General features: G+C 47.7%; 6 protein-coding genes across 6 annotated transcripts; 4 read left to right on the top strand and 2 right to left on the bottom strand.

Annotated features, from left to right (window-relative positions):
* Positions 1 to 604: 604 nt before the first annotated feature.
* Positions 605 to 2,056, bottom strand: EV420DRAFT_1550776 (uncharacterized protein). The gene is made up of 6 exons (XM_060473453.1): positions 1,898 to 2,056; positions 1,636 to 1,845; positions 1,497 to 1,588; positions 1,304 to 1,435; positions 1,122 to 1,256; positions 605 to 1,064 (listed from the first exon to the last, which is right to left on the bottom strand). Exons 1-6 carry the CDS (start codon positions 1,989 to 1,991, stop codon positions 717 to 719), a joined length of 1,011 nt encoding a protein of 336 aa, XP_060329320.1. The 5' UTR covers positions 1,992 to 2,056; the 3' UTR covers positions 605 to 716.
* A 5,733-nt stretch (positions 2,057 to 7,789) lies between these two features.
* Positions 7,790 to 10,031, top strand: EV420DRAFT_1691037 (uncharacterized protein; the record flags this gene model as incomplete). Its single annotated transcript, XM_060479340.1, has 19 exons — positions 7,790 to 7,876; positions 7,934 to 7,947; positions 8,000 to 8,110; positions 8,163 to 8,172; positions 8,233 to 8,250; positions 8,306 to 8,331; positions 8,384 to 8,409; positions 8,463 to 8,506; positions 8,562 to 8,586; positions 8,656 to 8,667; positions 8,723 to 8,738; positions 8,793 to 8,832; positions 8,880 to 8,986; positions 9,045 to 9,104; positions 9,154 to 9,181; positions 9,232 to 9,289; positions 9,342 to 9,366; positions 9,423 to 9,537; positions 9,588 to 10,031. The coding sequence occupies 19 exons, from the start codon at positions 7,790 to 7,792 to the stop codon at positions 9,633 to 9,635; spliced, it is 870 nt and encodes a 289-aa protein (XP_060329319.1). The 3' UTR covers positions 9,636 to 10,031.
* A 2,689-nt stretch (positions 10,032 to 12,720) lies between these two features.
* On the top strand, positions 12,721 to 14,903 carry EV420DRAFT_1480878 (uncharacterized protein; the record flags this gene model as incomplete). The annotated part of the gene is made up of 7 exons (XM_060469713.1): positions 12,721 to 12,862; positions 12,961 to 13,224; positions 13,321 to 13,392; positions 13,683 to 13,768; positions 14,124 to 14,188; positions 14,300 to 14,372; positions 14,676 to 14,903. The coding sequence occupies 7 exons, from the start codon at positions 12,721 to 12,723 to the stop codon at positions 14,901 to 14,903; spliced, it is 930 nt and encodes a 309-aa protein (XP_060329318.1).
* An 830-nt stretch (positions 14,904 to 15,733) lies between these two features.
* Positions 15,734 to 17,582, top strand: EV420DRAFT_1644158 (uncharacterized protein; the record flags this gene model as incomplete). The annotated part of the gene is made up of 17 exons (XM_060477608.1): positions 15,734 to 15,813; positions 15,870 to 15,948; positions 15,990 to 16,018; positions 16,075 to 16,185; positions 16,238 to 16,247; positions 16,308 to 16,325; positions 16,382 to 16,407; positions 16,466 to 16,588; positions 16,644 to 16,668; positions 16,705 to 16,759; positions 16,815 to 16,830; positions 16,887 to 16,926; positions 16,977 to 17,083; positions 17,139 to 17,198; positions 17,248 to 17,275; positions 17,324 to 17,381; positions 17,434 to 17,582. The coding sequence occupies 17 exons, from the start codon at positions 15,734 to 15,736 to the stop codon at positions 17,580 to 17,582; spliced, it is 1,014 nt and encodes a 337-aa protein (XP_060329317.1).
* A 3,274-nt stretch (positions 17,583 to 20,856) lies between these two features.
* Positions 20,857 to 22,970, bottom strand: EV420DRAFT_1748899 (uncharacterized protein; the record flags this gene model as incomplete). The annotated part of the gene is made up of 6 exons (XM_060480264.1): positions 20,857 to 20,991; positions 21,266 to 21,495; positions 21,858 to 21,899; positions 21,925 to 22,279; positions 22,579 to 22,629; positions 22,911 to 22,970. Coding segments are annotated over 6 exons (873 nt in total), but the record flags the coding sequence as incomplete, so codon positions are not given.
* A 2,289-nt stretch (positions 22,971 to 25,259) lies between these two features.
* Positions 25,260 to 27,967, top strand: EV420DRAFT_1691033 (uncharacterized protein; the record flags this gene model as incomplete). Its single annotated transcript, XM_060479339.1, has 19 exons — positions 25,260 to 25,290; positions 25,546 to 25,563; positions 25,700 to 25,830; positions 25,875 to 25,993; positions 26,050 to 26,128; positions 26,186 to 26,199; positions 26,252 to 26,362; positions 26,415 to 26,502; positions 26,562 to 26,587; positions 26,640 to 26,762; positions 26,817 to 26,841; positions 26,911 to 26,922; positions 26,984 to 27,088; positions 27,221 to 27,247; positions 27,306 to 27,365; positions 27,493 to 27,550; positions 27,603 to 27,627; positions 27,680 to 27,797; positions 27,929 to 27,967. 19 exons carry the CDS (start codon positions 25,260 to 25,262, stop codon positions 27,965 to 27,967), a joined length of 1,209 nt encoding a protein of 402 aa, XP_060329315.1.

Below are 27,967 nucleotides of genomic sequence, written 5' to 3'. Positions count from 1 at the left end.
AGTCAGAAGGGGAAATAATTCCCCAAGTTGAGTGGGGGCTCTCGGAATGGTGGACTTTTTTTGCAGTTCTGTCTGTTTGTTTCTGGGTCCGGATGTTTCCCGCATTTCATTGCTACCAGCTCGATGGCTATCTTGGGAATGAGTCGCTTTCGACCAGTAGGGAAGGTTGGTTCAAGATCTTTTGCCAGCTGAAGTGGGAGATATTGAAGAAACCGGTCATTCTGCACTAGCTATATATCGAACCGTCAAGCGGAATTGTGATGAAGAAGAGTACCACATGCTTGTGGAAGGAGCGGGATGTGTTCTATAGTCCGGGACGATCATCTGTGGTCGCTCTCGCAGGTTCGTAATACCCGATCCTCTTCTTTACTAGATCACTTTGTGACATTGCACAATGTCCGTACAGATCCAACGTGTTTCTCTCTTAACACCTTATCCTGGATCCTGAGTTGCAAAGCACTGTCAAGAATTGGACTGTGGTATGTAGGCGATGGGAATAGGACACTTTCGACAGAGCCTGCTACACGACCGAACAGCGGATACTTGTTCGTGATATCTTTGAAGTAACCTTTCCATCCCTGTTACGGTGGCTCAAAGATACGGACTTATACCGTGTGTTTCGATGTATATTACCCTACCAATCCAACACTTCAAGGCTCCTCGCTAATATAGTATTATATAGACTCAGAACAAAGGGTGCATGGGCTCGTGATACTTCAATCCACATCCAAGTCATCTAGGCATGCCACGCTAGCCTTAGACAACAGAACATCCTCCAAAATTGCTTTCCCCAGCACGGTCTGCCATCTAGGATCGGTCAAAGGTGGTGGTTCTACATAATCTTCTCCTTCAACTCCCAACTCCTCCATCATGTCGAGGATGTCATTGTGGTTGTAGTCTTCACATATATCTCCGCCTAGGAGATTTACCTGCATCGAGACACGAAAATGCTCTCTGAGAAATTTATCAGCTGGGAGTCCCTCACCGTCTCTACCGACTATATGGGATGGTAACAGTGACTGGGCGGATCCCATGTCTCGAAAGACGACGATACGATGACCGTCCTGACGAAGAAATAAGTAAGTACGCGCGTTCATATGGCAATAGGGGTCAGGGCTTACATCGACATCAATGCTGAAAGCATTACCGATAAAAAATGGTATGAGACGCTTGTACATGAATCCCGCATTGGATGCCACCTTGAAGAACTCGGGACAGGGTGGGGGCTGGTCTTCAGCTGTCTTATAGTAGAATAACTATGATATCGTCAGCACCAAGTTTCATGGAGTATCAATGGACTTACCAGGTAAAAGAAGTCCGGAGGGAATACCCATATCAGTCCTACGTCGTCCGGCGGGGACATGATACCGGTGACGAAGCACCGGTGGTGATCTCTTTGCACGACGGCTTCTGCCACAGAGGGTACCACATCAAACTGGGCGTCGGGCGAATCCTAAGGATGAGCTTGCACGAATAAAGTGAATGAAAAACCATACCAAGGTCTCTAGATCCTTTCCGGCTGGCATCATTTCTGGAAATGGCGCAAGCTGCGTAAACGCGGTGATTTCAGGGAAGGCTTGCTTGCCATCTGCACTTGGTAATGAATATGTATAAAGGTAAAAGTTAACGGAGTACCTGGCCAATACCAGGCGTAGTTGCCAGCGGGAAGTGATTCCGTAGAAGCCGCTGAGATTTCTTCGCCTTTCAGTTCAATTGCATATGACAGTATACCGAATCGGCGTATGGTGACTGGATGAAAGGTAAATGGTGAGATACGTCGAGCTATCAAGCGTATCCAGCGGTGGAGGGTGGCGCTTGATACCGGGGTGAGGCTTTGATTCAGTCCTAAGTAAAATTTCGTCAAAGGTCGTGCTGGTGGCTTGATTGTCATACCCACCAAGAACCAATCTTGTTGGTGCCGTTGTCGAGAAAATGAACGTATCACGTTCTAATCGTGTAGATTTTTTGGACAGAATGTGCGAGGTGGCCATCGTTGTTTGCAATCACTGAGACGACCGTGACTCCGAGACCGTCTTTATTGCTGTTTGCAGAATAGTTGGCGCAGCTGCCTTTTTGGGCTCGATCGCTTTTTTTGTCCGTCGAGTCGCAATATCACTTTTCAGTTATATCTTCTCCGTTTCCCCATCAAATTACATGGAATTTTGTATGTGTGTGATTCCCTCACTATTTCCGAGATGCGAGCCCCAATTCTGAAGTTTCGCGAGCAAGTTTTGAGTTCCTCAAATTTCGGCATGCATAACTGACATTTTCATCACTGCGAGAGAAGGTAACCAGATGTAAGCATATGGTAAGCTGAGATAATTTTTGAGTATCATTTCTGAGGTGCATGCAATGGAATTGGAGTTGTGATGGCATCCTATTGTTCCTTTAGGATGTCAGGGTCCGGGTCGAAACATGCAACTCTTGATTTAACACCGCGATGATTTTTCTGGCACCAAAAATGCTGTTGTGCATCTTGCCTTGTATGAATACATTGACTTTCTCCCTTGGAGCATCTTCGTAGCATCCGTTGTTGGCAAGATACAGCTGAAAAGTTGATCTGAGCCCTCACAGCAGGCTAGAATTTTCGAATTGACTAAATTAAAATTCTGACTGCACCGGCACCTCAAGGGCTTCAGGAAATGTCGAAACATATCTTATTTCAAGCAAATATCTAATGTACTGACCGAGCTACAGCTGAAAAGTCTTTCGCGCCAAAAAAAAGCAACCAGGCCCAAAAAGGCAGCTACGCCAACTATTCTGCAAACAGCAATAAGTGGCTATGATCCAGATCCAGTAGCGGCAGCTGCCGGGTCCCCGATTTTTTATTGAAGGTTGAAGGGGTGGTATCTATCCTACTGCCCCTCTCAGGAACTCACATCCCCACACGTATAATTCTCTGACCGGGAGTCGACTTTCGAGGCCCATTGCCTTCTCCCAGTTTACACAGCTTCGGTCCGGGTTCGGCTCCCGATGAAAGACAATGTCCTCCATATGTTTTTTTCCCTCTCTCTGTGGAATAAGGCTGGTGTTCTTTGTGGTCAATGATCAAGACGAGAAACCCATCGCCAGAAGAGACCTGTCCTACATTTCCAGCCTTCTGACGTCACTAACAGCAGCTGGCCTAGATACTCAGCTGACCTCGACAAGACTAACGCACAAGAAGCCACCAGCCCGCAACAAGCATGCTACCTCCAGAGTCCGGATCTATTCCGATCCTCATCTCGATTCGAGCATACATGACTCGACGGCCTTGCTCGTTCATCGACACCGGCGAAGCACATAGGCGCCAGCTACCCTTCGAATTGGCAGTAATATGTGTCGGGAAAGCGCTCACTAGCACTCATTAGTGTTCTATTCAGACTGTCGAGTCAAAAACACGTACCTTGTGATGAAAACGCTGTCCTGCGATCGGGGTCCTGTTCCGTTAACCAAATTCATACAGAAGGACGACGCAGTCTCTGGTGAAAGCAGCTGCTATGGACGATACCGATAGCCAGTCCACATAAGCGGTGCTTTCAGGATAGTAGGGATAAGAGAAAGTGAGGGAGTGACTAGTGAAGCTAAGGATCATGTTGAGGCGGAGGAAGAAGGCGAGTTCCCAAAATGGCAGTCACGTCGCGTCTCTTTCACCCGCATGTCACTCAACCACCCGTTGACACCATCACGATTTTGGCTCTAGCGTTCATAGGATACCAAGCAGGGACGAACTCCTATCGCGAAGATGGTATCGCCTTCAATCACCCACGTTCCCTACCGACAACCACGTACTCGCATTTCGAATCGAACGGGACCGTCTCTTGCTTATCAAGTTCGGTGCCAAGTTGGTTTTGCTAGGGACGACGTTGCTTTTTGTGCCAGTCGCTCGCTGGATGGAAGAATAGCCTGGAAAAATGCATCAGTGGGGGTGGCGTGTGTTTTGATGGCGGGACCCGGCGTTGCAGTTGGACGACTTGGATCCGGTTCGCGGTTGGACGAATATACGGAATCGTACCCCGTCCTCCAAATGTCAATGTCCGCCGCTCGCTCTCGCTAATAGTGACGCGCGTCTCAGTGTCGCTACGGAGCGTGACCATAGCGTGATTTGCAGGACGTTGCAGAGGAGCGAGTCTCTGTTCGAGTCGCTCGCCCTCAAGAATGACGTTCTCCTGCGGCCGTCCAGATCAACCTCGTCCTGCTGGGTGAAGAACACGGCGGGGTCATGGCATGGGGCATCTGTCTCCGTACGTTCATCTGACTTGGCGGGTCGAAGAGAAGACTAATGAGCGATCGCTAGCTATGACCAGTGCCCAAAGAGCGAGTTTTCCTCCGAGTACCTGGTTCAATGCTGTCGAATAGTGCGCGCGCAGAGGGTTGGAAATGGTTGTGTTGAGAAACAAACTGGAATGGAGACATACTAGGGTCCGTACGCTTCGTCTCTGGATCTTTTTGGTGACTCGCTAACCTTCTTTGCTACCAGGGTGGGTAGTTGTGCACCACTGCATTCTCATTATGCGATGCCGCGCGAGAGATGCTCACCAAAGAGGAGTAGGGTAATGACAGTATAGTTTACACTGAATCGGCGAATTACCTACCAGGCAAGCGTTCTAATCTACACGGTACCATTCCTCCACTTTACGGGTGGATGGGAAACTTCAAACGATTGTCAGACTCATCCGCAAGGCAAAAGAAAAGTTAGATTGACTTCATTCTATGCTGAGTTCTCTGACTGGGGATCGAACCCAGGCACTGCACGCATTAACGGATGCTCTATCAGAGTGATGTTGGAAGGCTTCGTGATGTTGGTGTTGGTTTGTCCTGCCCATTTGCCTTTGTATGCAAGAGGAGACGGGCGGATGTCAGCTCCAAGAACGAAGAAAAAGGGCACGCTTTTCTTCATCTTCATTCTCTTCCATCGGGAGTCAAAACCGAATCAATGGATACTCCAAGTCGAGACACGTACGGGAAGGCGATGATAGCTCACATCGTGATGTCTTTTCTTATGAAGTACTACCCCTGGATTTCCGCTGCTCTTTGGCGGATTGGTAGCAGTAACGTTGCGAGTTCTCCCTCTCTCTACGTGCTCATCTACTAGTCGATTGTGCCTTAGCCCAGGAAGAAACAGCGGGAGCAAGATAGAGCTCAGTGGGGCATATCACTGAGAGGATTATACATGCAGTGGATCAGACACGAAATCTCCAGGCAGGGGTCGACTGAGCCGAAACCGCGGTGTGTCAAAACCCAGGGTTTCATGCGTAACCCTAGTGAGCAGGACCTAGTCAAGAGTCAAATATTGAAAAAGAAGATCAAGACAAAAAATCAGAGCCTCTATCAGGACACTCTGACTGGGAGTCGAACCTAGCTGCGTGTACTAACCGATACACTATCAGAGACAGACATACGACATTTGAAAATCTTGAGTATTATTCTCTTTCTTCCATTCCCCGCGGGCTTATCCTCTCTCGTATTCTTTGCCTTTCTATATCTGAAGGGATTCAGGAAGAAACACGTATGAACTACACCACGACAACGACCGTGATCTCGCTTTCCTCCGTGAACTCCTGAATCATTGTCCTTGGGAACAGCCAACTGACGGAAAGGCGACCGCTGGCGATTTAACGTCGCCAGAAACCGAGAATATGGACGCACCAGCTCGAGTTTTTTTTTTTTTCTTTTCGTGCGCCGTAGAGAAACGAAGACGTTGTCGACACCTGTTTTTTGCATATACATGGATTTCGTGATATGATCTCCAAAGGTAAGTGCATATAATCGGGCTCTAAGAAGAGACTAACAGTACGTAAAGTGTCTGCCTATGAATCATGTTTTTCAAACAACTCGAGATACGGTCAAACCCTAACGACCCAAAAGTTTTGCAGCTTCAGAAGAGGGAGTAACTCCTCGAAGCTCCTAGAATTGCTTTTTTTCTTTCTTTCTGGCAGTTCCTCTCGTTTGTTTCTGGCCCCGCATCACAGGCAGACGTTCCCGGCCTTTTATTGCTGGCCATCTTGGGATTTCGGGAATGAGCCGCTTCTGACGAGGAGGGAAGATTGGTTCAAACTTCATGATATCTTGCCAGCAGGAGCGTGGTGTTGAAGATGTTGAAGAAATCGGACATTCTGTACTAGTTATGCGGCGAACATGCAACGCGGAAGAGTTCTATGCCCTGGTGGGAGAGACGGTATGTGTTCTATAGTCTGGAATGATCATGTATGGTCGCTCTCACAGGTTTGTAATACCTGATACTCTTCTTTAGATCACTTTGCAACATTGTGTAGGACTGTCAAGCATTGGACTGCGGTATGTAGATGATGCTAATTGCCAACATGTTTCTAATGCTCGACCCGCAGATTGGCGTTTTTGTCTGATTTTAAAAGTGTCTTCCATTATTTGATTTTTATCACCTGCATACAATTGCATCGCCTCCTTGGACGGTACGAACAATCTTCTCCCCTGGATGGAATACACCTCAACAGGGAAGAAGAGTATGCCGCCTGATGTCCGCTCCATGATTCTCCTCGTCTCTTGGCTCTCCCTTGTCTCCGACTCTGATTCGCGGATGCGCTATACATAGTTTTTACTCAATGTCTTTTGTCTTTGATACTTCTCGAACTTCGAAGGGAAGGATGAGCAGTTCTGATATCGATGGGCCTTCAACCGTTTTCTTCCACATTCATTCCGGTTCTTCCATTCTCACGTCAACGCTCCAGGCTTGGCAGTATTCTATCTCGGGAACAGGACACCTTTGGTAGAGCCTGTGACATGACCAAACAACGAATATTGGTTCGTGATACCTTTCTGTCTCCTCACGGGGGCTCAAAGAGAGATTCGACAATGATGATGTAGAGGAAACAAATCGTTGTGCCCAGCTGTGCTCCTGGGCAACTGATATTTGGATCAATCACACATTGGACTGTTAGGTGCGTATGATGTCCTCTGGAATGGAGATGAGTAGCAAGACTGCGGTGCGCTTGTTGGAGTGATGTGAGCGCCAGAAATGCCTTGCGGTATACAACTTCCTATTTCGATGTACGTGCATGCCGACACGGACTGTATCTTTCTATAGAAGAATCACCGGCTGTTTCTACGTCGGAATTTCAAATCATTCTATGCTTTCGCCGATCATATGTGTAGCAGTGAGTTTCATCCTAATGCATCAATCATCTTGGTTTAATTTATCAACATAGAATTGTGCCTTTGACGAAATAATGTACCGCCAAGTGTTCCTTCTCTGAAGGGTGGAGCACGAACCAGAAGGAATGTATTATTGCCACCTGTTTGTCCATTATTGCACTGAAATCAAACCAATAGCTCTGAGTAGTGAATAGGTGGAGGAGAAGATGGCATATCATTGCGGGAAACGCAGTCTTACATGTTTTCTTCTCTGCTGAAAATTTTCACCAAGAACACGCAGATCACCCTCTTCCTGAACCGCAGTACAACCCTGACCAGCTCACTGGGAGATATTTACTTCTTCGCGGTCTTGCAACTGAGACTGAATTTTATCGATGCCTATCCTCAAGTCTTGACAGGTGATGATGAGAAAGATCTACAGAAGCTCATGGGTCTGCAACTGTATTGTACCTTCGGGTGATGATCAACAAGTATATTTAAATCCCATCTACGTGTCCTACTACTTTAACAGCAGCTTCTTTCTTTCTTTCTTTCGTTCTCTATTCCCCTCTTTTCATATGGAATCAGCTCCTGTACCAATCCCGCTACTCGGTGCCACATTTGGGATACTTCTCATCGGGGCCATCCTTTCTGCCATGTAAGCTTCAAACCCATCTGTCCCAACTGATGCCAGACCATGATGCGCAGTCTATTCGGGATATTAAATCTCCAGTCCATCTGGTATTTCAAGCAATACCCAAATGACTGGTGGATCTGTCGACTCGTTGTGCGTGTTGCATATACTTTTATTCTCCCAGTTGAGCTTGAGGTGTTTAATGAATAGGTGGCAGTCATTTGGTGAGCAGTTCCGACTCCTGAGTTGACCTAGATCACTTATGTTTATGTACAGGGTCCTGGATACCCTAGATGTCGTGGTTAGCACTCACGCGTTATATTTCCTTCTCGTCGAGACTCGGATTGTGGGCAAGTTCCTAGCTTTGAATCAACTTGATGTCATTTGGTACATTTCAATATTCGCCGTATCGTTTCCCTAACTTAATCTGGAATGACAGGAGCTGCAAGGTTTGTATCGTGACTTTCTAGTTGTGGCTATGGCAGTTAATGTCTCGTTGACCTGGGCAGTTGCATATTCTTCTTGGAGTGCGTATCCCCAATCTTAAACTCGTAGACAAAACTAGATTGATATGCTGTTTAGACCTTGGTCAAAATAGTGGTCCAAGCGTGTGTTACTACCTAAGATTTGGCTGCTTGATCAAAACTCATCTTTGGGCAGTATATATGCTGTACGACTGTGGAAAGGTTGCTCATTGGCTCTTTGCATTGACTCTTTGCTAACACCTGCTGATGGCCAGTCCGACAACTCTTTCACCTCAGTCAAGTTGTACCCTGGTTTCTTGTAAGCTCGTCCTGCTGATTATCGCATATTCTTTTCAACCGTATTTCCCTCGTAGGCCTTCATCATGGCTTGTAATGTCGGTATGTGAACCTCGAGTGCTTTCCAATTGCTGAATATATGCCTCTGTGATTGACTCTTCACTTCCATAGGCACCGGAACATGTAAGTTTGTACTGCTCTTGTTGATCATTGCGATTCATGTCCCTCTTCTCATCAGATCTAGTTTACGGAGTGTAAGATTGAGTCATTAAACTACCTATCATCGATAATCCAAGCACTTCCAACAGCTACGGTGTTTCCAACTTCTCCGATATTTCTACTATCAAAGTAAGCATCATCGCGCCTCTTTGATCATGTATCTCATCTGAAAGTAGAGTGAAATCATCGCAGTGTTCTCGACAATCACAGGAGTTACTTTCATTATATCCATTGCTATGTGTTATTATCTGAACAGAAGCCGGGCCAGTTCTACGTTTCCCAGGTCCGTAATTTAACACGTTTTATACCTGGGTCACAACGTTGACATCATGTAAACTCAGTACTATTGCGATGTTGGTTGCACTGATGCGGCTGATCCTGATATCTGGGTTGGTTACGAGGTGAGAGTCGACCTATGTACCTTTTCAACCGGTTTACCGTGGTGCGCAGCATGTGCTCTACAGCCACTCTTATAACAGTATGCCAATCGTTATATGTTATCCGATCTCAAGTTCATGATTGACACAGTTTCTCATGTGGCCAAATGCACTCGTATTCGTTGCGATCGATCTCATGCAACCCAGACGTCAGTCCTTCATCACAGATCCGCAGATTCTGACACATTTGCTTATTTACAGTGTTTATCAACTCTTTGTTAGCGATGTGCGTACCAAAAACCATCATCCGTGAACTCTGTGGTGACTTACTCGAGTATCTAGGCTCAATGCACGAAAGGAGCTCCGGAACATTCAGTCTTCCGAGATCCTCGAACCGAAAGGTGAATCTCAGCTGAGATTTACATCTGAATGCGAGTGCAGTAGAGGAACGGAGATGGTATGCGGATCGCACACTCACTCAACGACAACTGACAAACGGACTACTAGCCCATCGTTATATCCATGAGGGTCGAGTCGGAATCGGTTGAATCGTAAAATTTGAGTCCTAGCGCCTTAGTTTTGCAATAAATTATCAGTGACCTGAAAGCTGTTATACGCAACAACAATGTTCTACAATGAGCCGATGTATCGGAGTAGGATGATATTGAAAACTTGCTCCTTTCTTCGCCATCCACTTGCTGCAGTCCCAAACCCGAGCCAAGCTGGTTCTTGAGAAGCCTTGGATTCCATACGGATGATTTTCCCCCCTTAGTATCTCGCTCCAAGCCTGCGGTTATCTGACTAGCCCACAAAACTGTTTGCAGAGTCTTTATGAGTGCTCCACATCTCTTGGCTATCTGACCCATAGCATCAACATTGCTTTCGACAAGAAAGTGGATGTGAACTAAACGAGGTGCTTTTTCAGGGTTCAATATCGCGATGAACTAATAAAAATAAAAATCTGTATAATTGGGTTCACTAATAGGAACCTACCTAGTCGCCGCTGCCCGACAGGAATCTGTCCTCTAACGAACGGAATTCGGCCATGGGAGGAAGCGCCACACATCTGTACTTCCAAAGAGTAGATGGAGCGAAAATTACAGTAGAAACGGTGGATCTCAGGAAGGGGTAAGGAGAACGCAATGTTTATCTCTCGAAAGATAAAGGACGGGCAATTGAAAGAAGAATGTGATTACCAACAAGACAGATATTCAGTTGAGCGTGACGTTTTCTCCGTGAATATTGGAAAATATTGTGTATAGCAGCCTGGTGGGGAGGTCGACCAAGTTCACCTTCGAGCGCCCTGATTAGTATTCCATCAAGTCCGTTGCCTCGTCGCAAAAGCCAGTGACAACCTTACCTGTTTCACTCAGGGAGATGTTGAAGGGAAACGGAAATATTGGCTTCAAGGAAATTCTAACCCGTCTATTGGGGAGACGTGGTCAATGGGCATAGCCACGAACAAGTTCGAATTGTCGAGCAACAATCAGGCAAAGGATCTCGGCTTGATTAATTGTACCGATTCTATTCCCCAAGTGTCTATTTGCCTCGGCATAGAGGCCAGGCAATAGACTTCGGTCATGATAACTTTCTTTTTAGACCGTCAATATACGATTGAGTACGTTCATTGCACGAGTCTCACTGAGATCAAGGCAAATCCCTACATGCTTTCCTTGTCCTCTGGGTCGTATACCGGTCCACCATTAGGCACCGTTCTTCGCGTCTTCGGCTGCTGGGGTAACCGCTTCAATATGGGCAATGTGTACTACTTGTGTATCGACTCCTCCTTTGCGCGGTCGCCATATCGGGTCGTTCTGCTCTGGTGTACGTCGCATGAAGGAGTTAACATCATACCTGTTCCTTATTGGGACCTTGTGCCGGTACCAACACCAACACCTGAAGAATCTCAGTAAGGTTACAAAATAAATATCAATGAGACGCACTTGGGCTTCGAACGGGTGTCATCGTTGTATGATCCAAAGGTCTCGACTCTCCCTGCGAGGAATTCGAATATGTGCTGTTGAACAGTATGACATTAGTAAAGGCCGGACGAGTCAGTAAATAGTCAGCAGACTCCTACCCCGTGCAATATTGCTATGGTGTCCAACAGCGCAGTCATATTCAGAGCTGTGCTAGGTCCAGGGAGTCCAGAGGCGGAAGTGGTAGTGAGCAGTTGCTCGAGGTTCAACATAAAGGAAAACATTGAATAGAAATGCCGCGAGCCCAGTGTCCGTGGAGCAAACGACCTGGCAACACCGAAGAGGACCGCTCTTTGCTTGGAAGGCCCATGAGTATAGACCCCATCTTTTCATGTCAGGTTAGCGCTCACACATTAGCGCTCTCTTCAGACAGCCAAGTCAAACGCACGTACCCTTGCACTATCCTCCCCGTGCGGATATTTTGCTCAGTCTGATGCTAGACTGCCATAGACAAGTTGACTATACAAGAAACGAACGCATCATCTGCCGTTCCACACAGAGACGCTGTGAAAAGCAACCAAAAAGCGCGATGTGGACGAACGGCTCAGCAAGAAAGGGATGTCCTCTCTTCCAGTCTAAAGCCAATGCCCTCTCTGAATGACAACATCGGAACGTGGGTTGTCGGGGGCGAGCAGGAGGGTGGTGCGAAGAATCACGAGTGAATTTGAGGTAGAAGCGAGGATCCATGGCGTATGGAGGATCCACAACCCAGACCTGCCACTCATGAATCCACCAACAGCGCCTCTCCCCCAGAATCGGTGCATCACCTCGGGTCCGACGTCTTCCACGCACTTGTGTGACTGGCAGCTTTTCCCTCTCCTCCGTGAATTTGGTGTTGGGGGTTTGGAGAGGATCATTGAATCACGCTGTTGATTATGACGATAGGGTGCAAGAGGCTGGTTGGTGAGCTCAAATGAGAGTGTATACATGCATGAATTTTGCCCTGAGAGAGAGAATGGCATGGGTGAAGGTAAATCGCCTAATCGGGTTTTTTCATTTCGTTGTACCGGGTCGTATACAGCACCTGCAGGGAAGGTCTCTCCGTGACTGTGCAGCACCAGTCCACCTTTACTATCTCATAACTCTCCTCGTGCACCAGAAGCTGATATCCGGAAAAAAAGTCAGAGTAAGCTCACTGGAGAGACGAAGGGTACCGGTACTGACCTAACGTCCTGCTAGCCCGAAACCAGCATCCTACCCCAGAGTCCGAGTCTACAACGACCATCAGCAGTGTAACGCCAGCCATCCTTCAGCATCAGCAGTTAAATGAGTTGGGCTAGCGCTCATTCGTTAGTACACCCTTCAAACCTCCAAGTCAAACGCACGCACCTTCAGAATCCTACTCCGTTATCACGGCGCGCTCCCGGTCTGACGTTGGCAAAAACAGAGCGACACCTCTGCTACGAACGGGAGCCATACAAGAACGAACGTATCGTCTCCCGTTTGAGTGACTGGCACAGAGACACTGTAAAGAGCAACGTCGTTCCCAGGAAAATTGCACGAACCCAGCTTGGCGCCGAAGGAGGGACACGAACGGCGCTCGCCTAGCGCAAGAAAGGGATATTGGAACTGAGCTCCTGTTCCTTCTCCTCCAGTCTCAACGACTCTCGAAGCCAAAGTCCCCTCTCAGAGCATGTTCGTCATCATGCTGGTATGACGCGATGCAGAGGCTCCATGCCCGGTCCAAATTTATCCAGCCCTCTTTTCTCTTCCAGGCCACCCACCCTCGACATCTAGCTCGCGTGTTCATCAACTGCCTCTCCTCCAAAACTAACTGCTTGTCGTTCTCTGGCATGCTGGCAGGTGCGTGGCTGACTGTTCCTTCAGGATCCCTCCTCTCGGTACAGTTCATCCATCCGAGTCTTGTCAACGTTGGTGCTAAAATCGCGGTGGTGTCACAGGCTGGTTGATGAATGTAACGCGGTACATGAGTGAGGCAGAACTGAAAGAGATGCGACTGCCATTTTGGGAACTCACCTCGTTCCTCCGCACGATCGACGTCACAAGGGCGGCGGGTCCGCTCCAGGTCCTGAGTCGTTGGCGCGGTGGTCTCATCCACACCGCCCTCCGCTTACCCTCACGAAAAAGGACTCGTCGGGCTCGTACGCTCCATACGCTCTCCGGTCTTCCTCGCATTGTCAAGCTCACCCACTCGTATCTGGCTGGTGCGCTATCAGAAGTGTGTATATCTGACTTGGCTCGAGAATGAATCTAATATCAATAGCTCCTTTGCGCACTAACCCGATATTTATTTGCTCAAGGGGGTGACCAATATGCAGTAGTCCATTCTCTTGGCAGGAGGAACAGCAGGCTGCAAAAAGAGGACTTTGCAGGTATGCACATCTAACTTGAAGCCCAGGTACTGAAACACTATGGAATGATATATAGCGCTTTTTCTCTGGGTTCCATTGAGCTTATCCTTCTTCTGGTCTCGTATTCTTTGCTTTTATATGCTCGAAGGGAAGAAATGCATATGAGTAGGATCACCACGACTTCTTCCTGTAACCTTGTCATGCACCTGCCGAATTGCCTTCCTGGGGACACGTCACTCCAGCCATCTCGTATGGAAAGGCGACAATTGGCGAGTGAACACCCCCAGACACCGAGAATATACACGTGCCAGCTCGAGATTTTTCATGTAGAGAAGCGAGGACGTTAGCGACACCTGCTCTTTGCGGATACATGCACTTTGTGGTACAATCCCTAAAAGTAAGTGCATCTAACTGAGTTCCAAGAAAAGACTAACAAAATGTATAGCGTTCACCTATGAGTCGTCTTTTCAAACAGCCCCAGATACCGTCAAATCCTGACCACCCGAATTTCGCTTTTCAGCTTCCAAGTCGGGAGAGGAAATAATTCCCCGAAATTGAGTGGCTCTTAGAATGGCTGCCTTTCTCGCAGTTCTGCCTGTATATTTCCGTGGGTCGATGTCCCTGCCTTTCATTGCTACCAGGTCGATGGCTATCTTGGGAATAAGTCACTCCTGACGAGGAGGGAAGACTGGTTCAGAACTTTTCGCCAGCTCAAGTGGAAGATGTTGAGAAAATTGGCTATTCTGTACTAGCTATACATCGAACTGTCAGGCGGACTTGTAATGAAGAAGAGTACCCCATGCTCGTTGAAGGAACGGTATGTGTTCTGTTATCTGGAACGGTCATCTATCGTCATTCTCGCAGGTTTGTAATACCCGATCCTCTTCTTTACTAGATCATTCTGTGACATTGCGCAATGTCTGTACAGATCCAACGCGCATCTCCCTCAGCACCTTATCCCGGATCCTCAGTTGCAAGTCACTATCAAGCATTGGACTGTGGTATGTAGGCGATGCTAATTGCTGACATATTTCTAATAACGCTCGGCCCGCAGATTGGCATCTTTGTCTAATTTAAAAACACTTCCCGAGTCCGGTGCGAGCAATCTTCTCCTTGATGATCCACTTGGATGGAATACACCTCAACGGGGAGGAAGAGTACACCACCCGATGCCTGATCCATGGTTCTCGTCTCCTGGCTCTCTCTTGTTCCCGACTCTAGTTGGCGCGCGCGCCAGACATTTTTTACTCAATGTCCCTGGGCCCTCATACGTGTTTTGTCTTTGTCTTTGATACTCATGAAAGGGAAGGATGAACGGCTCCAAGATTGATCGCCCTTGGCCGTTCTCCGATTCCATGTTCATTCCGGTTTTTTCCATTCTCCCGTCAAAGCTCCTTGACACCTCTGGCGAAACCCGCCATATGGTCAAGCAGCGAATATTTTTTGTGGTACTCATTACAGTGGCTCAAAGAGATGGCGCAGAGGAAATCGATCGCACACCGAACCGTTATGCGTGCATGATACCCACCTAGGATGGAGAAGAGTGCGGCATGCTCGTTGCTCGTTGGCGTGAAGTGAAGTGAGCGCCAGAAATGACTTCAGGTATGCAACTTCCCGCTTCAATGTGCATACACGCTCACACTGGTTGTCTATAAACAAGCACTGGCTGTTTCTGCGCTAGGATCTCAAATGTGCGACCGAGAAGAGGGGAGAGGCTAGAGGTCAGTGTGTTATCACATGCCCTCATCTATCAAATATGTAGCTAAGTGTCATCTTAGTACATTAATCACCTTAGTTTAATTTATCAGCATAGAACTGTGCCTCGGATGAAATAATGTTCCAAGTGTTCCTTCTCTAAAAGATGACTTTCATCGACGCTCGAGAACAATTGAAGGGCAGAGTGCGAACCAGAAGTAACGTGTCGCTATTACCCATTGGCCCATCGTTGTACTGAAATCAAACCAATAGCTCTCAGTAGTGAATAAGTGGAGCAGAAGATAGCATTTCATTGCGGGAAGATGCACTTCCGCCTACCGTCTTCTCTGCTGGAAATTTTCACCAGGAACACGCAGCTCACAAACTGATCTTCCCGAACCTCAATACAACCATGACCAGCTCACTGGGAGATATCTACTTCTTCATTGTCCCGCAACCGAGCCTGAACCTTGCCGAGACCTATCCTCGAGTCTTGACAAGTGATGATGAGAAAGATCTACAAAAGCTCTTGGGTCCTCAACAACGGTTCTGTATCGTACCTTAGGGCAATGATCAACAGGTATATTTAAATCTCATCTCCGCGCCCTACTACTTCAACACCAGCCTCTTTCTTTCTTTCTTTCTTTCTCTATTCCCCTCTTTCCATATGGACCTGAATCCTGTACCAATCCCGCTACTTGGTGCCACGTTCGGGGTAATTCTCGTCGGAGCCATCCTTTCTGCCATGTAAGCTTCGATCTTGTCTGTCCTCATCCAACTGACGGTGGACCGCGGATGTGTAGTCTATTTGGGATATTAAATCTCCAGTCTATCTGGTACTTCAAGCAGTACCCAAATGACTGGTGGTTTTATCGAGCCGCTGTGCGTGATTGATATGTTTGTGCTCTCAAATCAAGTAAAAGGAATTTATTGAGCAGGTTGCGGTCATTTGGTGAGCTGCCCCAAGTTCTAATCGATTTACAACATCCCCTTGATAACAAAGTACAGGGTCCTAGATACACTGGATGTCGCAGTTAGCACTCATGCCTTGTACTTCCTTCTCGTAGAGACTCGTATAGTGGGCAAGTTCCTAGCTTTGGATCAACTTGATATAATTTGGTACATTTCAATATTCGCCGTATCGTTTCCCTGACTTTATCTAGCATGACAGGAGCTGCAAGGTTTGTGTCATGATTTTCTGGTTGTGGCTATGGTGGTTAACGTCTCGTTGGCCCGGGCAGTTGCATGTTCTTCTTGAAGTGCGTATCTCACCATCTCAAACTCGTAGACAAAATTAGATTGATATGCTGTTTAGACTTTTATCAAAGTAGCGGTCCAAGCGTGCGTTACTCCACTCTCCTAAGCTTTGGCTGCGTCATGAAAACTCATCTTTGGGCAGTATATATGCTGTACGACTGTGGAAAGGTCGCTTATTGGCTCTTCGCTTTGGTTCTTCACTAACACCTGCTGATGGCCAGTCCGACAACATTTTCATCTGGGTCGAATCATACCCTGGTTTCTTGTAAGCTCGTCCTACTGATTATTGCATTTTCTTTTCAACCGTATTTCCCTTGTAGGCCCTCATCACGGCTTGTAATGTCGGTATGTGAACATTGAATGCTTTCTAGTTGGTGGCAGTTGTTGAGTTTCTGCTTTTATGATTTACCCTTCACTTCCATAGGCGCTGGAATGTGTAAGTTTGTATTGTCCTTGTTGACCATCACGCTTCACATCCCTCTTCTCATTAGATCTAGTTTACGGAGCGTAAGATTTTGTGATTACACTGCATTATCATCGATAATCCATGACACTTCTAACAGCTACAGTATATCCACCTTCTCCGACATTCCTACTATCAAAGTGAGTATGCATCCGATTCCTCTTCGATCTTGTATCTCACTTGAAAATAGAATGAAATCATCGCGGTGTTCTCGACAACCACAGCAGTTGATTTCATCATATCCATCACGACGTGTCATTATCTGAACCGAAGCAGGGCTGCTTCAATGTTCCCCAAGTTCGTAATCCAGCTTCTTCTTTCAGGCTATGGCATTGATATTGTGTAAATTCAGCACCATCGCGATGCTGGTTGCGCTGATGCGGCTGATTCTGATATCTGGGCTGGTTATGAGGTGAATATCACTCTTGGTACCTTTGCAACTGGCTCACAACGGTACACAGTATATGCTCTACAGTCATTCTTATAACGGTATGCGCATCACTAGGTGCTATCTAATCTCCAGTTCACGGCCGACAGTTTCTCATTTGGCCAAATACGCTCATATTCGTTGGGATCGATCTCCTGCAGCCCAGATGTCAGTCCTTCATCGCAGATCCACGGATTCTGACTCATTTGCTTATTTACAGTGTATATCAACTCTTTGTTAGCGATGTGTGTACCAAACGCCGTCATCCATGAACTCTGGGGACTTACTCGAGTGTACAGGCTCAATGCACGAAAGGAGCTCCGAAGCATTCAGAGATCCGAGTTCCTGGAACTGAAAGGTGAATCTTAGCTGAGGTTTACATCTGAATGCGAGTGCAGCAGGGGAACGGAGATGGTACGTGGACTGCACACTCCCTCAAAGACAATTAACAACAGGACTGCTAGCCCATCGTTATATCCATGAGAATCGAGTCGGAATCGGTTTAATCGTTAAGTCAGTCCCAGCGCCTCAGCTTTGCAATAGATAATTTGGAACCTGCCAGCAAGGACAATAGTCTACAATACGACGTATCGTAGTGAGACAGTATAAAAAGCTTATACCCCTCCTCATCCACTTGTTGCAGTCCCAAACTCGTGTCAAGCTGGTTATTCATAAGCCCTGGATTCCGTACGGATGATTTCCCTCAGTATCTCGCTCCAAGGACCAATAGTAGCGAGAACAGGTTCCCGCGGTGCCTTCGTTGACGAGACCCACGAACCAGTTTGATGCAAACAAAACCTCGGTCTTTGATCTATACCAGGCATCTGAGATTCCAGCATCACGTCTCTCTCGACTGCACAACTAGCCATCATAACCTTTAATAGGTCATCAGTTAGCATGCCCGTACGGATGAAAACTGGGTTCGACTCCCAATCAGAGCACTGCTCGGACATATTGTTTTTGCTGTTTAAATAGAAGATATAAGACACCTCTTCTTCCTCTGAGACAAATCACTTTTGTCAACACACATGGCCATACATCTTGGCGCATTTCTGACTTTGTGGAATTTACGCTTCTAGAGCAGGACCGACCATCTGGCCTCCCGCACGCGTTGAGAGAGACAACCCAACAGAAAGCACTGGAAAAAATATCAACATATGTATGTATCTATGATTCTCCAATATGGAACCAAACCCTCGTATCCGCACCACATGCTCATGTGCAATCCAGATATAGTGCCTCATAAGAAAGACTTCTACTTTGATAACGTCTGTTAGTCAGGATTCCATTGAGCGCTCTCAGAGCCAGCCGTCTCTAAACCTATGAAGCGTGAATGCGTGGAGTTTCAAAGGACCAGGACCCTGAGAGAAAGAGAGAGACATAGGTGAAGAAGGATAATCGCCTTCGGACTCCAAGTTTCTTCATTCCACTATGTTTTACGGACTATCATAACCCGACTTTCCTTGCTGATACCGGATAACAATCAGAATAAGCTCACCAGAGTGATGACCTAAATACTCACGCACACGGAATCAGCAATACAGAGGAAGCCTCATGCTACCCCCAGAGTCCAAGTCCACTGTACCGAATGCACACCGCACGCGACGGTGATATCAGTCATCAGTAAAGCGAGTCAAACTGGCGCACACGTTAATGCTCTCTTCAGACTGCCTTAGTCAAATGCACGTACCTTTACCCTAGCTAATTCACTCGCAACTCGTGTCTCAACTTGGAGTACCTGTTATACAGGTTCGTTCCGGGTTCAACTCCCGATGAAAGACAATAGAGGATGAAGTCTTGCTTGTGTTTTGCCTCTTACTCCAGCAAAAGCATGAGGATCACCTAGTGTGTTTTTCGTCCGTTCGTTTAAATGAACAAGGCGAGAAACTTACCACCGACCTGTCTTATGTTCCCAGCCTTCCAACATCACTTGTTGATGCTAGGTTCGACCCCCCAGTCAGAGAATAAGACAGTACGATGTGCTGAGTCCTAACCTTTTCATTGCGGATGAGTCATGCAACCACTCGTAAAATGATATCAATGCGGAGAACTCAGAAATGGGCCACCACGTAAATTGGATTTTAGTAGGACGCCTTTCTGGTAGTAAATCACTGCAGCCCGAGTCGGCGTAAGCCTCTGCTATTACCCTATCCCCCTTCTGTGTGATGAGAACGTAGAGGTGCGCACGCGGGAACCCATCCTGATTCCCGATAGCGAAAAAAAAGATCAGAATAGGTTCATCAAGTAGAGACAACGAATACTGACCTAAGTATGTCTCCACGCGACTATTTCCCATCACATTATTCGACGAGGGACTTTGAGGGAAGGAGCTAGCGTTTGTTCATTAACCCACCAGGTCGGATGCACTGTACCCAGACAGATACCTTACATTATGATCCCCTCATTCTCTTCAACGAGGCCGGTCGCGCATTCTTCCAGCCTTGAAGGCGAAGTACAGAGATAATGCTATTTCCAATGAAAACTGCGCGTTGAAGTCGGCGGGATCTTGAACACTGAACAGCAGCTGGCCTAGAACACACGAAGATGGGAATAATGCGCTCCTCTTCATCACAAGGACGGGGAACACGTGTTATCGACTCCGAGAGCGAATTCAAAAGCCCAGGGTCCCACCGTCAAGGTATACACCACTCTCCATGTGTGACCTACCTAGGACTGAACGTCTTAAGTGCCTCCTCGTTCTTGAAATTGGACTCACGAGACTGCGATCCTGTGCAGATGGTAAACGAGCACAAGGCTATCATTCGCAGTGGTAGGGTGTAGTGCGAAATGACCCTTCATCAAGCTTCGAGAAAAGGATGTTGTGATGGTACACATAAGAAAAGACTTTGTTGATTATCTAGTCGTGCAGGTAAATAGTACGCTTTGCACCTGTATATGCCTATGACGCGATAGCTAACATATATATTAACAGTGGAGAGGCGTAGCATCGATCTTCTTATGGACTATCATAACTCTCCTCGTGCTGATACCGGACAAAAGTCAGAATGAGCTCACCAGAGAGATGGATGATACTGACCCAAAGTCCCGCGCGCCAGCCTGCTCCTCCAAGCTCAAGTCCATACCGACCCTCATCTCGATTTGGGCACGCCATACTCGGTGGTGCACATAGCCATTGGCAGTAAAACGAGTCGGGCTAGCGTTCAGATCAGAGCTCTCTTCAGACCGCCAAGTCAAACGCACATACCCTTGCACTGGAGGGGCTATCCTCCCCATGCGGACACCCTGCTCTGTTGTCGACCAGTCTGACGCTCGGACAGTCGACTATACAAGAAACGAACGCAATCATCTCTCATTCCTTATGAGAGCGGCCGACTGGCACAGAGATTCTGTAAAAAGCAGCGTCGTCCCCAGATAAGTTGCGCCAACGACAAAACAGCGCGATGTAGATGGACGGTTCGCCTAACGCCAGAAAGGGATGTCAAAGCCGAGCTCCTGCTCCTTCTCCTCCAGTCTAAAGCCCATGCCCTCTCTGAATGATGGTTCCCCGTTCGCGTACACGGTGTCGGTCTATAGGGAACGAGGGCGAACAGGAGGGTCGTGCGAAGAATGTTTGTCCAGATAGGAAGAACCACTCGTGAATTACCATGGCGCATGGAGATTCCACGACCCCTACCCCACACACCGTCTCTCCACAAGACCTGCCACTCATGAATCCACCAACAGCGGCTCTCTCCCAGAATTGGTGCATCGTCTTAAGTCGGACGTCTTCCATGCACTGGTGTGACTGGAAGCTTTCCCCTCTCCTCTTGATTAGCAGCTGTTGATGTCGATGTTAGGCGTCTGGAGAGGATCATTGAACTATGCTGCTGATCATGGGTCGGCAATGCAGGACTGACGATAAGATGCAGGAGGCTGGTCGGTGGAACACGGTAGGCTGGAATGAGAGTGTATGCGTGACGTTTATCAGCGGTGTATATAGTCGACGCCAGTCATAGCCATCCTTCGTATCATCTCGCATTGGCAGTAAAATGAGTCGGGCTAGTGCTCACTCATTAGTACTCTCGACAGAGCGCCGAGTCAAAGACACGTACCTTGCGCTGTCCTCCCCAGGCTGACATTACTCCGTTATCACCCAGCAGGTCTGACACTGGTGAAAACAGAGCGATGCCTCTCGGTCGCCATGCAACATATCTCCCGTTCCTTGTGAGAACGGGCAACTGGCACAGAGCAACATCGTCCTCAGGAAATTTGCACGACCCCAACTTGGCGCCGAAGGAGAGAGACACGAACAGCGCGACATGGACGAACGGCTCGCCCTCTCCTTTCAGACTTTCAGAGCATGTTCGTCATCGATATGCTGGTACGTAACGCGATGCACAGAGGCTCCACGCCCGGTCCAAATTTATCCAGCCCTCTTCTCTCTTCCAGGCCACCTACCCTCAAGCATACTCGCCGTCTAGCTCGCGCGTTCATCAACTGCCTCTCCTCCAGAAGTCGTTCTCTGGCATGGCGCGGCTGACTGTTCCTTCCTCTCAGTACAGATCATCCCTCTTTGTTATCCGAGTCTTGTCAACGTTGGTGCCAAAATCGTGGTGGTGTCACAGGTTGGTTGATGAACGTAACGCGGCGCATGAGTGAGGCAGAAGTGAAAAGAGATGCGACTCTACCATTTTGGGAACCCACCTCGTTCCTCCGCCTTGACGTCATTGCGCACCCTTTTCCCCCCTACCATTCTCAAAACACCACCTACACTCGATGTATACTTTGATAGTGGGACCCAGCATTGCAGTTGAGCTATCTGGATCCAGTTCGCGGTCGGACGAACATACAGAATCGTACTCTGCCGCTCGCTCTCGATAACACGCGTCCATAGCGTGATTTGCAGGCCATTGGAGAGGAACGGGCCATTCCCATCTTTGCGTGTTCCAGGCCAAGCTGCCGTTCATCAGGATCGCGTACCATGCGACCGTCCAGATCAACCTCGCCCTGCTTGGTGTGACGGCGTAGGGGGGAACTAATGAGCAAGCGCTAGCTACTACCAATGCCCAGTACCAACGACAGTGCTTGGATGGCGATATGGCTCCAATAACCGGGGGACAAGGAGCCTAGAGAATCATCAACACTCGCGTCAAGCAGTACGCCTCCCCTTTAAAGGTAAATCTGTTGTATGTCTCTATTCCATATCTAACGCCATTTCAGCCTCATCTTGCCCTGAAATGGGAGAAGAGATGGGATGGTTCCAGTTCTAGTTCAGAATGCGGCAGGCACAGTCAAGAACGTGGACGATGATCTAGCGAGCCGGGTTCCGTGATGAGAAGACGGGCAGGGTCTGTGCTAGAAGGTGGGACGCGAGATGGGCGGTCCCCTCCAGGTCCGAGTCGTTTGCGCCGTAGTCTTAACTCACAGCAGTTTCGGCGTCTCCCTTTCTATGCCGCCGCTTCTGGGTCGTAGATGCCTGGAATGGGTTTGACAAGAGGACGGTTCGGTTGCGCGTTTCATTCACTTCGGCGGGAACTTATGCTTGCCATGTATGGCGAGGAACTGCCCATTACTAGTATCATCCCGGCGATATTCTCTGTAACTCCTCTCCTCTGGTCTGCCGCCTCAAGCGCAGACCAAGAAAAAACTCAGCCGTTCTTCGCTACAGACTCTCTGATTGGGAATCGAACCCCGTGCAATTGGCAAGTGGATTAGCCAGTATTCTATCAGAGATGGTATTTCCGAGGGGATACTCACTTGGAAATCGTGCTGAGGATCCGGGAACTCGAAATGGCAGTTGGGTTTATACGCTCCCATTTCAGCTCACCGACCACCCACCCCATCGTCAGCCGACCCACAATCAACATGGGCAGACACCATGTTATTTGAAGCGGGACGGGTATCAAGAGGAGAGGGAAAGGCCGCCAGTTGTGAGCCCGAGACGAAGGGCCGGCTCTGGAGGAGAGTCACTGTCAGTGAATCCATGAATAGAGCGGGTCGTAGACCCGAACTTCACACCACCCTCCTACGTTCTCGTATCCGGTTTGCGGTTCTTCGTGTTTGGACGAATAACACGCGTCCTCGTGCTACTACCGACCATGTCTGTGGCGTGATTTACAGGTCGTTGGAGACGAGCGGCGATCTTTGTGTTAGCTACCGTTCATCGGAATCGCGCCGACTTCAATGACCATGCAGGAGGTCGTTCGCTAATGACATTCTCGTGCGACCGTCCAGATCAACCTCGTTTTGCTGGGTGAAGAAAATGACGGGATCCGTGGCGTTTGTTCAATTTATTAGTTCGAAGAGAGGACTAACGAGCGAACGCTAGCTACTATCAACGCCCAATTCTGAGTCACTGATTCAATGCCGCAGAATAGTGTACACCCGGGCCTAGCTGTTGTGTTGGGTGGGTCGATAGTCAAGCGTCAATACAAACTCCAATGGAGACAGTGCATTTCGTCTTTTTTTGGTGATTCACCAACCTTCTTTGCGATCAGGTTGGGTAGTCGTGCACCCCTACGTCCTCATTATGTGATGCCGCGTGGAGATTTGCGCGGAATCATAATAATAGCGTTATCGTGCGGCTCTCCGGGTGATTTACCTACCAAACAGCCATTCTAATTCACCATTTCTCCACTTTACGGATGAACGAGAAACTTCAAAGACTCGTTTACAAGGCGAAAAAAAGCTCCATTTGTGATTCTCCATTCTCTGATTGGGGATCGAACCCAGGTGCTGCACGCATTGACGGGTACTCTATCAGAGTGATGTTGGGAGGCTTCGTGATGTAGGACAGATCTCTAGCGGTGTCCTGCCCATTTGCAAGAGGAGACGAACAGATGGCAGGAAGCACCCGCTCCGGAGAACGACGAAAAAACTGGCACGCTTTTCGTCATCTTCATTGTCTCTCATCGGGAGTCGAACCCGAACGTAAAGTACTCCAAGTCGAGACACGTACGGGAAGGCAATTATAACTCACATCTCTCTTTCTCAAATAATGTGATGTCTTTTCTCATGAGGTACCACTTCTGAATGCTTTGGCGGATGCGAGACATTCGTAGCAGTAACGTTACGAGTTCTCCCTCTCTCCTTACGTGCATCGGAGAGAGGTGGTCCCGAAACGACATCTAGTCGTTTGTGGCATGGATCCTTCATGGCTCAAGTTCATGCTGAAGGAAGAAATGGCGGGAGCTCGAAGTATATCGCTGAGAGGATTATACATAAAGAAATACAGCAAACAATAGAATTAGACACGAAACGGGTCGACTGAGGAGGCAAATTACCTGAAACTGCGGTGTGTGTGTCAAAACACAGGGTTTCGTGTGCAACCCTAATAAACGGGTCCTGATATATAACGGCTATGAGTGATCAAGACTCAAAACTCAAAAATTGAAAAGAAAGATCAAAATTATATGTAAATGAAGACAATGGCAAATCTTCAATGTCGCATACGACAGCGTAATTGGGAGTCGAACCCAGCCATTCATTGATGACAAACACATGTATTAACCGATACACCATCGGAGAACAAGGTACCGTCGATTGTTTTCAATAATATTTAATAATCCTGACTTTATTCCATTCCCACCCGGGCCCGGCTCTCCCTTGTCTTAGGCTCTGGTTCACGGGTGCACCGGACATAGTTTTTACTCAATGTCTTTTGTCTTTGATACTTCTCCAAGGGAAAGACGAGCAGTTCTGATATTGATGGCCCTTGGTCGCTTTCTTCCACGTTCATTCCACCTTCGGCACAGCGTGTGACACAACCAAGCAGCAAATATTTGTTCATGACACCTTTTCACCCCCGTTACGATGGCTCAAAGAGGGTCTTGGCAGCAATAATGTAGAGGAAATCAATCGCGGTGCCAAACTGTGCTCCTCGGTAACTGATATTTTGGATCAACCCCACACTGGACTGTTAAGCGCATATGACGTACTCTGGAATGGAGATGAGTAGCAAGATTGCGGTGCGCTTGTTGTAGCGATGTGAGCGCCAGAAATGTCTTGCAGTATACATCTTCCCATTTCGATATACGTGCATGCCGACACGGACTGTATCTTTCTATAAAACAATCACCGGCTGTTTCTGTGCCAGAATCTCAAATCATGCAACAAGAAGGGGAGGAGCTAGAGGTCAGTACGTTATTCTATGTTCTCACCAATCAGATGGGTGGTTGAGTTCCATCCTAGTACAATCATCTTGATTTAATTGATCGGCATAGGACTGTATCTTGGACGAAATAATATTCAAACTGTTGAGTGTTCCTTCTCTGAAGGGATGACTTTTATCAATGCGCGAGAGCAATTGAAAGGCAAAGTGCAAACCAGAAGGAACATGTCGTTGCCACCTATTATTCCATTATTGTGTTGAAATCAAACTAATAGTGAATAGGTGGAGCGGAAGATGACAGTTCGTTGTGTGAAGATGTACTCCCGTATATTGCCTTCTCTGCCGGAAATTTTCACTAGGACCACGCGGATCATCGTCTTCCCGAACACCAATATAACCCTAACCAGCTCATTGGGAGATCCTTGCTTCTTCGCAGTCTCGCAACTGAGCCTGAACCTTACCGAGGCCTATCCTCGAGTCTCAACGAGTGATGATGAGAAAGATCTACAGAAGCTCATGGGTCCGCAACATCTGTTCTGTATTGCACCTTCGGGTGATGATCAACAAGTATATTTAAATCCCATCTACGCGCCCTGCTACTTCAACACCAGCCTCTTTCTTTCTTTCTTTCTCTATTCCCCTCTTTCCATATGGACCTGACTCCTGTACCCATCCCGCTACTTGGTGCCACGTTCGGGGTAATTCTCGTAGGAGCCATCCTTTCTGCCATGTAAGCTTCGATCCTGTCTGTCCCCATCCAACTGATGCCGGACCACGGATGTGCAGTCTATTCGGGATATTAAATCTCCAGTCCATCTGGTACTTCAAGCAGTACCCAAATGACTGGTGGCCCTATCGACTCGTTGTGCGTGTTGCATATATTTCTATTCTTCCAGTTGAGCGTGAGGTGTTTATTGAACAGGTGGCGGCCATTTGGTGAGCAGTCCCGACTCATGAATTGAACTAGATCGCTGATAATTATGTACAGGGTCCTGGATACACTAGATGTCGCGGTTAGCACTCACGCATTGTATTTCCTTCTCGTCGAGACTCGGATAGTGGGCAAGTTCCTAGCTTTGGATCAACTTGATATCATTTGGTACATTTCAATATTCGCCGTATCGTTTCCCTGACCTTATCTGGCATGATAGGAGCTGCAAGGTTTGTATTGTGATTTTCTGGTTGTGGCTATGGCAGTTAACGTCTCGTTGGCCCGGGCAGTTGCATGTTCTTCTTGGAGTGCGTATTCCACCATTTTAAACTCGTAGATAAAGCTAAATTGATGCTATGCTGCTTAGACTTTGATCAAAGTAGCGGTCCAAGCGTACGTTACTACCTAAGCTTTGTCTGCTTCATGACAACTTATTTTTGGGCAGTATATATGCTGTACGACTGTGGAAAGGTCGCTTATTGGCTCTTCGCATTGGCTCTTTGCTAACACCTGCTGATGGCCAGTCCGACAACACTTTCATCTCAGTCGAGTCGTACCCTGGTTTCTTGTAAGCTCATCCTACTATTACCGGATATTCTTTTCAACCGTATTTCCCTCGTAGTCCCTCATCATGGCTTGTAATGTCGGTACGTGAACCTCGAATGCTTTCCAATTGCTGAGTCTGTGCCTCTGTGATTGACTCTTCACTCTCATAGGCACTGGAACATGTAAGTTTGTACTGTTCTTGCTGATCATTGCGCTTCACATCCCTCTTCTCATCAGATCTAGTTTACGGAGTGTAAGATTGTGTCATTATACCGCATATCATCAATAATCCAAGACACTTCCAACAGCTACAGTATTTCCACCTTCTCCAACATTCCTACCATCAAAGTAAGCATGCCATCATAACTCCTGTTTGATCCTGTATCTCACCTGAAAGTAGAGTGAAATCATCGCGATGTTCTCGACAAACACCGGAGCTACTTTCATCATATCCATCGCTATGTGTTATTATCTGAATAGAAGCCGGGCCAGTTCTATGTTTCCCAAGTCCGTAATTCAACAAGTTCTATCCCTGGGTCACAGCGTTGACATCATGTAAACTCAGTACTATTGCGACGTTGGTTGGGCTGATGCAGCTGATCCTGATATCCGGGTTGGTTACGAGGTGAGAGTCGACCTATGTACCTTTTCAACCGGTTTACCGTGGTATGCAGCATGTGTTCTACAGCCACTCTTATAACAGTATGCCAACCGCTATGCGCTGTCTGATCTCAAGCTCATGATTGACGCAGTTTCTCATGTGGCCGAATACGCTCATATTCATTGCGATCGATCTCATGCAGCCGAGACGTCAGTCCTTCATCGCAGAGCCACGAATTCTGACACACCTGTTTATCTACAGTATTTATCAACTCCTTGTTAGCGATGTGTGTATGAGCACCATAATTCATCACTCTAGTGACTTACTCGAGTGTCTAGGCTCAATGCGCGAAAGGAGCTCCGAAAGATTCCGAGTTCCCAACTCCTGGAACCGAAAGGTGAATCTCAGCCGGGATCTACATCTGAATGTGAGCGCAGCAGCAGGGGAGCAGAGACGGTACGTGGACCACACACTCCCTCAAAGACAATTGACAAACGGACTGCTAGCCCATCGTTATATCCATGAGGATCGAGTCGGAGTCGGTTTAATCGTTAAAAATAAGTCTCAGCGCCTCAGCTTTGCAATAGATAATTTGGAATCTGGCGCAAGCAAGGGCAAAGGTCTAG

The sequence above is a fragment of the Desarmillaria tabescens genome (genome assembly GCF_030435595.1).
Source record: "Desarmillaria tabescens strain CCBAS 213 chromosome Unknown EV420scaffold_23, whole genome shotgun sequence".
Classification (NCBI taxonomy): domain Eukaryota; kingdom Fungi; phylum Basidiomycota; class Agaricomycetes; order Agaricales; family Physalacriaceae; genus Desarmillaria; species Desarmillaria tabescens.
This window is presented reverse-complemented; position numbering and strand designations above follow the sequence as displayed.

What these genes read in the sequence shown, in the direction of transcription:
- EV420DRAFT_1550776 (XM_060473453.1), bottom strand. Translation starts at nt 1,991, where the DNA reads ATGGCCACCTCGCACATTCTGTCCAAAAAATCTACACGATTAGAACGT. An exon ending in CTACGCCTGGTATTGGCCAG is followed by an intron (nt 1,589 to 1,635) that starts GTACTCCGTTAA and finishes TACCAAGTGCAG; the next exon opens with ATGGCAAGCAAGCCTTCCCT. An exon ending in CTCCGGACTTCTTTTACCTG is followed by an intron (nt 1,257 to 1,303) that starts GTAAGTCCATTG and finishes ACGATATCATAG; the next exon opens with TTATTCTACTATAAGACAGC.